This window comes from Apteryx mantelli, chromosome 21 (assembly GCF_036417845.1).
Source record: "Apteryx mantelli isolate bAptMan1 chromosome 21, bAptMan1.hap1, whole genome shotgun sequence".
NCBI lineage: Eukaryota > Metazoa > Chordata > Aves > Apterygiformes > Apterygidae > Apteryx > Apteryx mantelli.
Window position 1 is genome coordinate 2,648,264 of NC_089998.1, and position 16,098 is coordinate 2,664,361.

The 16,098-nt window shown below is 41.2% G+C and overlaps 1 protein-coding gene across 1 annotated transcript in view; it reads right to left on the reverse strand.

Annotated features, from left to right (window-relative positions):
* DAB2IP (DAB2 interacting protein) overlaps positions 1-16,098 on the reverse strand; it is a 232,340-nt gene that overhangs the window by 154,335 nt on the left and 61,907 nt on the right. Inside the window, exon 2 of the mRNA XM_067309020.1 lies at positions 6,140-6,243. Coding sequence (XP_067165121.1) covers positions 6,140-6,208 — 69 coding nt within the window. The 5' untranslated portion in view covers positions 6,209-6,243. The remainder of the gene's footprint in view (positions 1-6,139; positions 6,244-16,098) is intronic.

Genomic DNA, 16,098 nt, shown 5'->3' on the forward strand with positions numbered 1-16,098 from the left:
TCCTATTCCACCAAATGGTGACTGAATCTACAGAAACATTCTCAAAGTAATTTACATATTTCTTGCTGCCACTAACACTCGTTATCCAAATTCAGTTGCGGTTGACAGTTTAATGATAATAGCTTTCTGTTTATATATCATCTGCGATAATGTTCCTATTCTCTTTAAATTCAGTCCCCAGTAAAAGGGGTGCTCTAATGTATGCAGCCACAGACCAAAATGATAGTAATTTTCCCTTCTAGTTGGAATGGTTTAGTAAACAATTGCATTTCAATTAAAGATGGGATGTTCATGCCGAGGGAAGCACCATTTAGCTCTTCAAATAATACAGGAAGATAAATTCTCCAGAGTCAAACTATTAAAATATAATTTACACAACTGCTTTTGAAAAAAGAATACTTGAAATGAAATGGCAAATAGTGTATATTATATACTGGCAAAAACTTGGGAAAAAATCCTTTAATATCTAGCCCACAGCAGCTTGAACTAGGATCTCATCATTTAGGATTATGTTCAGTGAAGAGGAATGGTAGAAGGGTTACTTACTTTCATCTCTCCAGGAGTTTCTATTTACTGGTATGATGTCATTAGTACTTAATACTTCATTTATCAAGGATTAAAAACATGATAGAAGGAAGGATGTCATAAGAGTAGCTTGTAATATATCACTGGAAATTCAGTTGTGCACCCAACCCAAACAGACAGAAAAAGTGTTGGGAAACAAGTTAGCATTACAAGCAGATAGGAAGAGAACTAAAACCAGAAGAGAAATTCTATGTCTTTGGGACTATAAATGCTTCATTATTAGGGGACCTGAAAGGCAAAGCAATTACTTATGTGCTAGAGTCTTTCCAAGCAGCACCCAGCTGAGCAGCTCAGGGTGTTGTCACATAGCAGAGTTGGGCTTTACAACCAGTCCCTATGCAGATGCAGGACAGCTTCCTGGAAGAAACTGGTAACCCCTCTTCTGATCATCCTCACTTAAAAATGACTAGTTGTAAATAAATAGGCGTAATCATTTGTAATGAAGATGCATCTAGGCCTGTGTTCCAACTAGGAAGTGCTATGGAAACAAACCACAAAAGGACACTCCTGCTCCAAGAAATCACACTCGCAGAACAACAGACAACAAGCAGACAGATGAAGAGAAAACAGGGAGATGATCCTGATCTTCTTGACTGACAACGGTCTGGTGGAAAGTGTGTTTACACCAAGTATAACCTCTGAAGCTTCTCTGAGAATTGTTTCTTCTCTAACCTAATTTACCTAATTCCATGGTGACAGCCTAATCATGTAGTTTATAGACGAAATATCTTTTTTCTAGTCAATGTGGCTTCAAACAGAAGAAGCACAGAAGTGTTTTCCAAGATACCAGAAAGCAAATGATTGATGTTAGAAGAGAAGAAAATCCTAAACCCTATTACTATTTTGGAGAGAAGAAAGAGTATACAGATGCTTCCTCCCAAGAGGTGACGATCCTCAAACACAGCTCTGTGAGAAAGGCAGAGAAGCATTTTCAAACCATTTAAAATATATTCAGACTACACATGTTGTATTACTTTACTCTGTTAGGAAGGAGACTCTTTGCACAATCAGTGAGGTGGACTAACTGCAGGAAATCATTCTGGTTTCTTGATCCAATCCCTCAGCCCAACTCTTTTACACAAGTTCTTTTGCAGTTTGGACTTCTCCCACTGGATACAGCTGTTTGGTCTAGAATATTTGCAGGTTGAGAGAACTAAATAAATCAGGCTCTAATAAAAGCAGTCAATAGATGGCAGTACTCTAATGAGACGGAAGAGAAGTCATCACACAGCAACACTGAGCGATTCCATCCCTGCTCATGATTTCCCTGCCAGGTGGGCAGAACAGAAGGATTTAATACCCACTGCAGCTTCTCATCTTCTGGTTCCTATGTTTGCATAGGTTATTAAACCACAACACAAGTTTCGGGTTTAACTCATCCCACATTTTAAGCCATTTGGATCCAATGCAGAGAGGCTAAATGCCTCTCTGTCTTCTCACAGCAGGTACATGGCAGTCAACAGCAAGCCTTGACTCATCTCCCCTCAGGCACGGAGGAGAGGAGCCCAGACTCTGCCCTTGCTTACGCTGGTGCCTAGCATACTTGAGCATGCCGTTTACCCATTCTCAGCAGAGACAACTCTAGGTTACTACCAAAGCAGGCAACATTTTAACTGACAATCTCATGCTAAGCCAAGCCTTCTGTCTTTCTTTTTCTATCCTTAGATACTGAATTTTCTTGGAATACTTGTTAATTGGGACTCCTCATCTAAGGAGCAGAATCACACTGAATTGGATGGGTCCCAACAAGACCATTTAGCTCTGAGACGGTCTCCTGCTACAACATGTGTGAGGACAGAGTCAGTCTCTTCCATGAGTAAATCGGATAATGTAAAACAAACCTTCCTCCATTAGGGCCAGAATTTCCCTGATTGTATTTATGTTTTATAGTGACATGCACCGAATCTACTGATGCCAGGCACTGCTGCAAGCAGTCAGGAAGGTCTCTCCCACTTCACGCAAAGCACTACACAGCCGGCAGGTGAAGTACGTGTGTTTTTTCAGTCAGACAACTGACTGACCAGCAACAGGCTATGGATCTTGGTGCTCAGAGCACATTCAGAATGAGGGGCCCTTAGATGAGCAGTCGCTTGCATTAGAGACCTGGATTCATTAGACTGCATCAGATCATACAAACTCAGAGAGCACAAAAATTCAGTGAGATGGGTTTAGATGGAAAATAATCATTTTACACCATGAGATGACTAGGACTAGACGAGTTTTTTTATCTTTAAGAAGCTCTAATAGAAATGTCTCAATGTGGAAGGAAAAAGAACAGCTAGTTCACAAACTGAGATGTAGGAATCTTAAGGCTTGATTCTCAAAGTTATACTCAATAAGGAAAACTCTAGGACCCAAAAACCAACATGAACTGATGTTTTCCAAATGCCCATTTATCATTTACTTGGCAAACTTCTGTATGGGAAGGGAGGCACTTCCACCCTAGATTGCTTTAGATTTCAAATGAAAGAAAGCAACTGAGAGTGCAACGCTGCCAAATAGCTGAATCCAGCAGCTCCTGAGTTTATTTGTCCCTTGGAGGCTCAGTAGCAGAAGGATGGAGATGTCAGGGAAGAACAATCAGCTGTAAAATATGAAAAGTTTACAACATCAAAACCTACAGCAGCAGGCTCAAAAGTAATAATCCCATTACCACTAAACTAAAGCACTAATTACTATTCCCAGTGGCTGGAGTGGACTGACTGTTAATGTCCCTCTTCTGGTTAATGAAGGAAGGGGAGGTAGGATATACTTCTTAAGTCTGACATCTGCTGAAATCTGGGCAGCCATAAAAACTGTGTTTGTAATGAAGCCATTCATATTAATGGGAATGACATTCACAGGGCTAAGCAGGAACAGAAGTGAGATGAGCACATTGTAACACAGAGAAGACAAATGCTAAGCGTGATCCGTGTGATGACTGCCCTTATTTAATCATACTGAACAACGGAGCCAGGCAAAGCAAGTAACCATGTCGCAGGTAGGCTGTCTCACTGCCATAAACTAAACTGCTTAAAGACAGGAATGATTTCTCTAAAAACACACAGCAGGATACATGCTATTGCAGCAGGAATAAACAGCATTTTAGTTTCACTGACAACAAGTAAGTTAAGAAAAATACCCCTAAATCCTCTGTCTTGAGAAGAATCCAGGTTTTCCCCTCATTCTCTGTCTCTTTTATCCACAAGCAGTACAATGTTTAAGGTTCAAAGATACACATTTACTGAAGCAGATGGATTCTGGTAAATGGAAGGCACAAAGCAAAAGCTTGCCTATCTGGTTAGTTTTGCTGTTTTCTTTTTCTACCTGCCATGCTCAGAGTTTCAGAGAGTTTACAACTGATAATCAATTCAGACAGATGGCTTGTGGAACATGGGAATTAGAGAAAAAAATTAGTTTTCCTATTGGCATTGATGCAAGATGCACCTTGCTTAGCACAAAGGTGATTTCACAAGGGGAATCGGACCAAAAGATGATACTGCTGTGTTTTGACCTCTTAGAACAGGGAACTGTTAGTAGAATAACTTTCATCAACTCCAGAAAAAGAAAACCAAACATGCCCCTCCAGCAAATGCTAACAAACACCTCATACTCCATTGTTTTTCTGTTTCCTTGACTTCAGTATTTGTCACATGCTGTATGCCACCTTCAAAACAGAACTCATCTCCCACTGTCCCATCACTGCTTTGATTATTTCTTCCCTTTTTATTTAGCAAATAGTACAGTACCAAAAAAAACGTTCATAGATGTTCAGCCTGTGTTTGCATATAATGGCTACAGAATATAAAGCCCACAAAGAATCTTATGCATTCACAGATTTACAGTTTATAGAATTAAAATAAACTACTTGACAAACAGCTATTAGTGATTCATTCATCAGTGCAAATGTTCTCAGGTGAACTGGGTGTGCTCAGATTTTTTTCAGATTGCACCATTGTCTTTCTCTGAAAATCTGGTTCTACCCATCTAGGTTTGTTATGAAAAAGCTGAGCCTGTAAAGTAGGTGTGGCCTGGAGAGAAAACAATATATATCAAGCAAATTAGCTCCACGATCTTTGCCTCTTCTCTAAATAAAAATACCTGTTTGCAAACTTATTATCCACATACAGCAGACATTTTCCTCTTGAAACAGAACCTGCTGATTGCCTTGGCAGTCGCTTACATTAGGTATATCTATCTCCAGCTGTGTATACTTTATGTTTACACTTATTTTTGAAAATCTCTAAAAAAACTTCTTATTGTTAGTGAAGGTTACGCCAAACATTACCCAAAAGATCTTGGTAACCTCAGCTGATTACAAAGCCCCCATCTCCCATGGCTCTATTTCATTAACTACAATGTGACTAGGCTAATGATGCCTTAAAAAAAATCAGCTCCTCTTGGCTGGATCCTTATTGCCAACTTTCAAAAGAAGGTTTATTTTGATCCCACCATTGTGCTTCCATTTGTCAGCTCAGTGTACTCCTAAATTAAGTAATTACTGGAATTTGATACTATTCTTTAGACAAAACAATCTTCATAATTCAAATTAATGTGATCCATTCTGGAAGCCTACCTAATATCTACAGGGTGTTGCGGAGAAAAGTTAAATCGGGGAGGATGGCAGTAGTAAGTATCCCTGTGCACATTCTAACCGAAGAAGAAACAAAGACTTCTAACTCACCCCAGAACTGACCTCCAAGGCACAACAGAGCCTATCTTCTAAAGCTATGAACCAGCCCAGAGATCTTATCTTAGGAGTGCAGAGAGAATAGGGATAGTGGAGCCCTGTGGTTAGACTAATTCCACTTCCCAATACTGCTGTGGGACTGCTTGCAACTGCTCTACTGACTGCAACATCACAGAACTAGGGGTCAGCACCCTTGGTCAGCTGCTAACTCTGACTTCTTTGGGTCTTCGGCTCCCTTCTTTAACATGGACATAGTAGTGCCCCTCCCCAAGGACCTCAAAGACTCTGCTTGTGCATGGTATTGCTATTACTCATGTTGGTGGTGCTACTCTCTTCCACTCCCCAAATGGCCTCCCATTCTTTACCCAGCGTGACCACAACGAAACAGGGGTATAAGCAGAGCATCTCAAAGCAAGATGACTGAGGAGTCAGAAAACACTGAATGGCTCCTCTAGGCTCCTGTTGGAGAGGGGATACCAGGCTATAGAGAACCACCAGCCTGGTGGTCCATTTTTAAGTAAAGACATATTCTTCTACAGAAGATTTTCTCTATTTTCTCTATATTACTGTTTAGTTCCAGACCAATAAATATACATATGAATATACTGGACTACCGTAGGATTCACAAATAAAACCTCACCAGGGAAGTCTCCCAAGTGAAACAACCTACTCAAACCTGCTCCAGATTTAAATTCAAACCTTGTTGCTTTACCAAGAAATTCTTTGCCATTGCTTATTACTAACAGTATCTAACAACTGCACATTTATTTAAAAGTAGGCAACCAAATAGTTTCATGTACATCATCTCTTCTCTCAGGGTGGGCAAGTTGTTCTCCCTGCTGGCAAAAACCCATAAAAATTATTAACCTGGGAGGAGATATTTACCGTGACCCGGAACGGCGTTGTGGCAGCGGGCTCCATGGTGGGGTTCTTCTCAGTGACCCCACTGGGCATACTGCGTCTCTGCCCACACCTCTCCGGGGGGGACTCTGTGGACAGCACAGAGGATAAAGGACAATTACAAACACACAAGCGCAGGAAAAGTACAACAACGTCAGCAGGCCATGCAAGATGTCTTTTTCCTGTGAGATGCATTTGCAAATGAGCCAACCCAACATCTCCACTGCATCTACTCATTTTTCCCACAGTCACCTAGATAAACTTTTAATCAGCATGACTTTAACCTTCATCAATTAGCATTTTTTACAAAACTGTAAGTTCCAGATAGTGATAATGACAACCTGGCAGGCATTATCTCCAGTCTTTGGATGGGTAAACAGAAAACACACAGAGCTGAGTGAGAATTACATGCCAAGTACAGATCCAGGCACATGTGGACTTGATACTTCTAAGGAAAACTGCTAATGGGGTTATAGGCATAGGATTCTTAAGTTGCCTCTCTAATTCCTCTAGTAACTTGCTTTGCAACTAGAAACAAATTATTTAAGTCTCAATTTGCTAAGGTATAAAATATAGATAATATTACTTACCTCTTTCCCTGCTGGTAAGGAAGGAAGGGGGCTGCAAGGCTAAATTCACAAGTATGTCTAACAGTCTGGGAATACTTAGAAAGATGTTAGATAAGGTCAGCAGCAGAATTTAAAGGTGGTGTCTCCTCAGTTCACAAAGTCTCTTTGAAAGCCCTGTGAAGCTCACAGAAATAGATCTATTTTCCAACTGCCATCCAGTGGTGCTCAGACCTTGTAATAAGCTTCCCTTCTCGAACCGTTTGAGAGCCCTGATTAGCCAAGCATCTCCACAGCAGCAGGGCTGCGCCACTTCCATTCTGTGCATCAGGAAATCTAGAACGCAGGCAGGGCCCGTGGTTATGATCACATAGGCACTTAGTGATAACTGCAGGAAAAAACTCAGGTACCTGGACTACAGTGTTCTCAGGAATGGGCACATGACACAGGGCAGAAGAAGGCTTCCTCTTCAGACAGTGCTATGGCTCTCAGAGCAGAGAAGGCTCCATGCCTGGTGGGAGATAGCACAGTCTCCCATATGGGCCAGAGAGATCTGCTTGGGGCTTTGCAGGTTAGGCAAATGTCTTTACACAGATCTCTACAGGAAGGCAAGGCTAGAAGTAATAGCTCAATCATGTTAATGAGAACAGTTTAAGCCCATGTAAAATGTCAGAAGCACAAAATAAAGACCTGAGCAAATCCTCCTAGTAATGCACCTTCATCTTTCAAACACCAGCTACTTTGCTGCTGATTTGAAAGCAAGCACACAGGATCCTTTTGAGCTCAGTGCTTCTTTTCTGCTTGTTTCTGCCCTGATGCAGCACTGACCACATCCAACAGAGAGACACAGTGGAAACTCCACAATTTCTGCCCAGAACCAGACTTTTGGGGACAGGAAGAATTTTTAAATTTTGTGATCCACAGTGTTTCAAAATCAGCCCTAACTATTTGAAGATTCTCAAAATGGGTACAAAAACGAAACAAATATCAGGTTGGTATATATATAAACTGGTAAGGTGCAAGTTGGGGAAATGCTTTTGTCTTCTTTTAGCTTTTCCATTACGGTAGCTCTGACAGCAGATATTAGGGAAAGCAAAGGAGACTGTCAGTGGTGCAGTCTTCTGGCCAGATGGGATGTGACTGGGTGCAGATGAATGCACCTGGCAGAAAAGTGAACTCATCATTGCTATTCAGCTGTGCTCATGTGTCATCTGTTTCTCAAAATGAATAAAGGTTTCTTTAAACCCCTAGAAGGAAGGTCTAACATTGCAAATGAAACAAGAACACATAGGTATTCAGATATGGACAACAGAGCCCTACTTTTCACAAACTGGAAACATGTTCACATGACAAAAACATGTTCACACAGAGAGGAAGATGTACCTTTACCGCTTTACACACACACACATCTCAAGTGAGCGAAGTTGAAGTATGTGAAACTCATGTGTCAGCCCACGAGGAAGATGGGCCTTTCTCCCAGCCAGGTCACATGATAAATGCATGCCAAGCTGAGTTTGGCACAAGAGGCTCATGAGCCAGAAGGCTGTTGCAGAACTCATCTGCACATGTAAGAGATCCAGGTACTCACAGAGGAATGTGAGTGAAGGCTCAGGGAAGGCCCCTGTTCGGTGCATGAGACTCAGCAGGTCTGCACACAGCGTAAAGATGACTCTTGTCTCTGCAGCAGTAGGATTTCCTGGTGTTCCCCAGCACTGCCCAAATGAGAGCAGCAAGGACCGGAGAAAACACAATCAAGGAATCTGATAATATATCAAAACTTTACCAAGTCAGGTTTAGGGGCGTTCTTAAAAACTGTAACGCATATCTAAATATTTTCTACTGCCTTCAAAGGATGGTCTCCTGAATACAGAACAGTGCAAGGTTGAGAGAAGATAAACTGAAGCTCATATTTCTTATTCTCCTAGACCCAGAATCTCCGGTACTCTTTTATTTATTCACATCCATTGCGTTGACCTTTGTTAGCTACATTGCTCCCTTTCTGTAGGCTGCTTTCTATACCTGTTTTGTGTTCTTCTGTCAATAAATCTTTCTGATCTAGGGAAATCCCTATGAGTTGACCACTTTTGAAGGACAGTATCTGAACATGAAATATTGAGATATTTACTAAACAATAGGGAATTTAAGCAAAGGCAACAGAGATTTCAGAATCATACTGAAAAGCAGATTTTTCAAACAGCTGTTCTCTTTTAAAAAAAATGATGAGCATAAAAATATACTAAAAAAACTAATGGAGCTGAAGTAAACATTGGGGAACTCATTCCAACACACAATTTCACAGGCAACAGGCATGCCTATGAATGTTACATCAATCTATGATCCTTGGTTGGGAATGAGAGGTAGCCTGAAGAGGAACACCTGCAGCAAAAGGAAATTACATGGTAGACTCTGCTAGATGGAGGGTTCTACAAATTACTATGCAAAGAAATCTAAAGATGGAACAACCTATGCTTCAGAATGTCTCAGACAATGATGTTCTCATAACTAATGTAACTTAGAGATGGTTTGTTTGCCAGTTCTCAGCCTCTGTCACAGCTGTGATATGCAATTTGTTGCAGTCAGGTCTTGGCAAGGGTTCTCCCCTTAACAAGGTTTTCCCCTTGCCATTGACTGCCATCACCTGGGATCTGTAAGAAACAACTAACAGTTGTGATTCCACTCAGCACTTGCTGAGGAGTATATTAAACTGTTGCAAAAGGATAGGTTGTAAGATCCCGTCCATGGGCTGGGTGAAGTGCCTGTTCAGTGACATCTTCCTTGGTTGGAAATCCCACCCAGAATTCATCACTAGTGGCCATGTAGCCTGTATGAGAGCCAGACAGCTAAAATTTACTGCTTTCAAAACTTCTAGCCAAGCCTCCTAATTACTTGGTCGCTTTGTTTGCAGAGTGCTGCATTTTGAATCTCAAGGAGACAATCAAGTCCTCTGGCGTCATCTCCTTCCATGCTCAGGCTCCCACACTATTCCTTTGAACAGTGGCCTTCTTTTTTGGATTGTCATAAAGAAACTACTCGATTACACCAGTTTTGAAAGTAGGTTCAAGATGACAAGAGAACTGAAGAGGCTGGTTTGCATTTTTTTATGATCAGAACAACGAACAAACAAACATATTAAAAAGCATTTCTCATATACATGACTGGAAAGCAGGAGTGGTGGGACTACATGAAAAGCAGCTGCAAGAAACCACTTTCCCCAGAGGCCTACGCAGAGCTGTGCTCCACAGCCCAACACATGGCAGCCTTCAGCATAGAGGCAAAGTGCTCGTGTTCCATATAGGTGTTATAGCACTTTTGACTTGCACCACAGTGGTTTGTCAGACCAAACTGTGCACTTGTCTCACTTAATCTGTCAGTCTGCTTCCTCTTCCAACCAGCAGGTCAGACCTCTTTATAGAAAGGGAGAGTGTCCTATCACCCATGGCTGATTTATATCTGGGTCTAAATTTGATTGCGATGAAGTCACCAACTGTACTCTTAAATTGTTACTTCATCATTGCAATATACCCAAAGCAAAGCCAGAAAACACACCACTCTGACCCAGATCAAAGCATAGAGATGGGTCAGGAGCTGATCCCTCCTATTATTCCCAAGCTTATGGTTCATGAAGTGTTTGGAGTCAGTCTTCCATCTTAGCTTAGTGTGAGCACTGTGGATTTCACTACAGAAGGGAGGCTCTGCAGGGGGGACATGTTCCAAAACTCTTAATAAGAAACCAGAAATAACTAGAAGGAGGGTTGGGGTTGGGGTGGGGGTTTGCTTGTTTGTTTTAAAGGGAGGTAAAAACAGCTTACAGGTAAATTAGTATCTCCCTACTGTCAGAAATGTAGAGCAAAACAGTTTTACATAGCGAATCGTAGGAATACTTAAAGGTTTGAATTGCCCCTTTTTACTTCTTCAGAGTTAGGGAAAAAGTCTTAAGCCAGGTTACTCTGCCTAGTGACTGGCACCAGCAATGTCTATAGCAAGCTTGCAGCAACAACATGGCATTCAGCGACGACATAAAAAGTCACTATATGACTATGATAATAAACTGCTCTCCATATCCACTAGAGGGAGAAAAAGAAATAAGTTTTAATTTACAGCAAAAGACATTTAGGTTAGATGTTAGAAAAAGTCATCTCTTGACAAGGTCAGTTATACTTTGGAATTGATTGTCTACAGAGAAAAATGTATGTTTAACCCTATCTTTACAACTTTCAGTGACACAGACACCACTGTCAGGAGAGATTTAGGGATAATGAGCTTCCTTCCCTCTCTTCTCCTGGGCACAGGGATACTAGATGATCCCCTGAAATCCCTTCCAGCCTTTTTTCTGTCATTTCTGACATATTTGCTCTCTTGTGCATAAGACAAGCAAGATACAGATCAGACTCGGTATCTGACTTTAGCCTTTTCTTCACAAATTCTTAAACATCTTCCTCCTCTCCTGAACCTCTGCTTCATTTCTATACAGACAGATTTTACTGGCAGGGAGGGAGAAGTTGCCCTGCTGAGGTGCTGTTACTCCTCTATAGCACAGCACAAAGGGAAAGAGTCCGGGGTCCTATATTCAACTTTGTTGCAGACTCACTATGTGACCCCTGGACATTTTAATGCCTTTTCTCAGATTCACAGTTGATAAAAATCTTGAAAATCCCATGGGGACATTGCAAGCTTTCATTAATTAATGTCTGCCAACCATTTTGTATCCCAAGATAAAAGACTCCAGCGTAAGGCAAAGTGTTATTGCAGGCAGCTAACCACAGAATGACATTTCCAGAAGCACTCGGTATTATCAGATAACATCCTCACTGGCCACTGAATTTCTCTGTTAGCTGAATACTATCCCTCAGTTCACAGAAATTCCAGGATTATACCTTCATTTGTCCATTTATTGGCTCTAGATCAGATCTGATTTGAGGGCTTAGACACACAGCATCTCAGGACACTATTTGCTATCCCAAAGTCCTCAACTTCTTATGAACTTAAAACCTCCAAATCTCTCCTTTATGACACCGAGGCCTGCAAATCACTGAAGCAACAGTCTATTAAATGAGGATTTAGTGCAGGCATGCCGGATCTGAAAAATGATTCCTTGGGTATAGTGAACAGCAGAGATGCCAGTGAGCTGAAATGGATACCCACGTGCAAGGGATGGCTTTCTGATTCTCTCCCCTTTCCACCAGCCTATACTGTAATACCCAAATAAAGGATGGGATATAAACAGACGAACAATAAGAATTTTTCTAATGACCTTTAGGCAGCTTGATCAGGCCAGCTAAACATATTACCCGGTTCTTCAGAAGATCCTAAGTCTCAAAATTAGACTGGAAAAGGTTCATAACTCACACTGAGGAGAACTGTGGCTATTCTGACTGAAATGCCTCATCTAATTTCTTCCTCATTATTGATGGCATTTTTCTGCACTTTTCTAAGCTTGAACAATAAAAACTAGGCATTTCTACTCACACACTGTCTAACTTACACTGTGCACTTCGCAGAACCATGCTCCTGTGGGTCCTCCCAATTCTTTCTCATCAACATGTACTAAATCTCATCACAGGTAGAAGTGTTCAATCTCTGTCACAGAGACTGACGCTGGGCTGGGGCTCCTCTGCCTCATGCAATCACAGAGGAACAGAAGCAAGAAGCAATGAACAAACGTGTTTTCTGCTTTTCCAAATATTTACAGAGGCTGCAATGTTTTGGGTTTTTCACATTGCAGGATAAGATCTTAAAACTAAAAGAGAAACTTCCTTGAAATTAAAAAAAAAAAAAGCAGAAACCTCTAAGAGGTTATTATACATAACTGGTTCCAAAATGCCTCTTGCTGTGTATAGCACTAGGATTTTATTTTAAGCTGCCAGGGTGGAAAAGCATCCCACGGAGTTCACTGCCAACAGAAGGAGGACACTAACGTAGCACTGTAAACACTGCACATTAATTTAGGACCCTAAGGCTTAGAAATATTTCTGAAAGTGTTTCTGTACAGTAATAAACACATTTGATTTGTTAACTAATTTGAGGCATTTGAACTAACAGAATAATTAATCCTCAGCACCCTCTTCAGTGCCTCTTCTTCATATTGAGAAATAGTCACAGAGCAGCCTAGCAATCCCCCCAAGGCTTCCAGGGCACGAGCAGCAGAAGTGACTGCGCGAGGATGTCCCGGCACCCAAGCTCCTGTTTAACCTGCTCAGCACTGCTGTCTTCTTAGTTGCAACTTCTCAGACACTGCTACAGAGCAGGTCATTATGTTTAACACATGGCATAAATATTAATACTGTTTACTTCTCACCTGAGAAGTGAGATTCTTTTACATTAGTGTTACCTGCTCTTGTGAATCACTGCTAGTCCAAGAGATCATCAGGATTATGCTCTCACTGGTGGGAATGAAACACATTAACTCTTTCTGGTCATTCATCTCCTGTCAGCGCTCCCCCTCTCCTGCTCTCCTCTCACACGCAATTCCAGGAATGAGCCAGTGGAAGAGACAATACGAACAGGAGCAAAGGGAACCAGCTGGAATGAACAGCTAACAAGCAGACACTTCCCAGCAAGCTGATTTTCTGATATGAAACCGTTCCAACTCCCAACAAGAAAGGGCGGTGCAAATCTGAACGAACGTCAGAGAAGTTAGCAATAAGAAACGTTTCCCTCAACTCACCAAAAGGAAGCTGCGCTTGTCAGCAACCCACATGCCATGGCACTCCAAACAAGTCAGGAATAAGAGGAGAAGGAGAGATGATGACTTCATCAGAGGCAGCAAGAAAGAGAAGTATGACTGGAATGCCGGACAAGCCAGCAGCGCTGGAGAGACACGGCAGGAGGCTGGAAACCGCCAGGTCCCTTCACCAGTACTGCAGTGATGTGCTTTAAGGAATGGAGACTTTAGAGGACAATAAAACTTCACCAGACCATCTGGGTATAACGAAGAATAATAATAAAAGTTCATCAGAACCACAAGCTGAATGAAAAGATCCTGCATGCAATGCTTGAAGGGGTCAAGCTCTTGCCTGACCTTCGGTTATGATCCACCAATGAAGGTTTGCTCTGGTCACCTGATACCTCCCTGGTTTGCCCCATTGGTTTAGTGCTTGACATCTATAATGTGCCTCAGAGAGTTTAACAGGGTGGAGTTTCTGTGAAACTAGAGAGAACAGGAATTACCAGTCTTCTGCTCATGCAATTACACTTGGTGAATTAATTTTATTGCTTAATGAACTTAGGTGTTATTCTTCTAATTTCTGCATTATCTAATAACTCCTTACTTATAGACCCAACAGAGGAGAAGAGGAGGCACATAGTAGCAGAAGTGATTTATTTAATATGGCTCACAGTAGCATTTCTGAATTAAAAACAATCCCTGGAGAGTAGACTTTGTAGTATCTGTGTGATTCAGAATACTCAAAAGAGGATAGAGAAAAATCTACATTTCAGACAGTTTTAGGTGGCCGCAGGAGTCCAGGAGGAAAGACGGATCCTTAATCTGAATCTAAAGGGGCATTTAGAGGATGTTGTTAGAATAGTGAAACTTTTTAAAAGGGGAATATCACCCTATGAATAAACAAAGACACAGAATAATAAATACTGAGCTGAGCCAACTTTCTCCTTCAAGGAACACGAATAATTTTGAATGGGTATCAGAGACACAAGAAGTATCTGAGTTCTAATGGATAAATATCAATTAAGAACCACTGATGGATTATGAATGCACTTGTTAACACAATCTAGCCTTGTTCTGGTCAGCTGAAACTATATATTTTATGACTGGAAATACAGATGCAAGGCCAGTTTCTTTGTTCGATTACCTAGAGAACTAACTAGTGGAACATGTAACCCATTGCCCTAATGATTCCTTGGTGAGTTCTAGTTAAAAGTCAAACCTTTATTCGGCAGTAAAATTGACTTTTAAATAAAAATGGCTGAGGAGCAAAAATTTAGGGCAGTTAATGATGCCCTCAAAAATCAGACTTATCTAAAAGTAAGGCTAACGAGCATGACGAATGGATATTCCCTTGGCTAATGCACACTTGCATACAATAGGTCACCACCACTTTTTATATTAGAATAAAATTATTTCTTTTCACATTGTAGAATCTCTAGTTTAAATACACTTCTGTAAAGCACAACAGTCCCCTGCCTGCACCCATGACTCTTCCAAACCAGAATCTGTGATTTACTCCCCATTCATTTATTGCTTTAAGTAGAAAGTTTTTCATGCTCTCATGCTTTTGCTACCTTTTCAGACAACTGAGGATGCTGTTTACAGAACTATAGCTTATAAAAAAAAAATCTTTCTTATCTAACTACTTGGGTAGAAAACAAAGAAATGAACTGGGATCATTACTTGCCTTTTGTGCTATACTCTGGTACAAAATTGTTACCATTACACCATTAGAAGCTGGTTGTGTATTTGTAGTTAATGCTAGCCACAGCGATTACACCAAACATTCAGTTTCTTATCATTACCTTTGTTTCCCTCACAAATGACCAAAGTGTTATAAAAACACTACATTCAGCTTCACAGGGGGAATGCCTTCTCTCACTCAACTGTGCCCATGCCAGAAGCACAAAAAGGGAGCTGAAGTACTACCAAGACCCAGATGATCCTCTGCAGCTATCGGAATGGTGGCTGGGCCAGTTGTGTAAACTGAAGATCTTATTAGAACTAGCTGGAAAACAGAAAACAGTTCAATTCATAGAAGACATCTGTCCAAATTGTTTCCCATCAGCAAAAAAACTATGTCCACCTTCTCTCAAAGGAGGACTAAGATCCTCTGGGAGAAGAACTTTTTCTTTCACTTGTTAAAAAATGATTTGAAGTGACACTGACCTTCGCCATAGCACACTACGCACTTTAATGGATCTCATATCATCTCTGTGTCAGGTTCCGGGATACCGTGTACTGTGTAGTATTTAATACTCCTCATACTGCTCATGAGGAAGTGTTATTAATGGCTTTTGAATCCAGTACTGAAAAAAGCTGTTATTCTTCTGTGTACCTGATATGTATCTATTCCTCTGTTTTCTCTAATATGACCCGGAAGATAATTGAGCTCTTTCACCAGCAGCATGCCGAGATGTTTTTTGTTGCATGTAAGCAGAAATGGGACTTATTCACCTCATTTCTTGTCCTTGGATGGGCTCTGGTTGTCCAGTTTTGACAGTCTGTTCCTTTCTAGCAAGGTCAGTTGGGCCTTTCCCCCTACAAAGCAGGAATTATCTGTGTTTCTGTTATCACCCAGCACTGGGGTAAAGGGAATGTAGCTCTAATACAGCAGAAATCCAGCTGCCTCACTAGAGGGAGCTGAAGCCTCTTTGCTAACCCACATAAAAACAGGCACTGACAGAGCAAGAGCACAAAGGACATCTGCACTG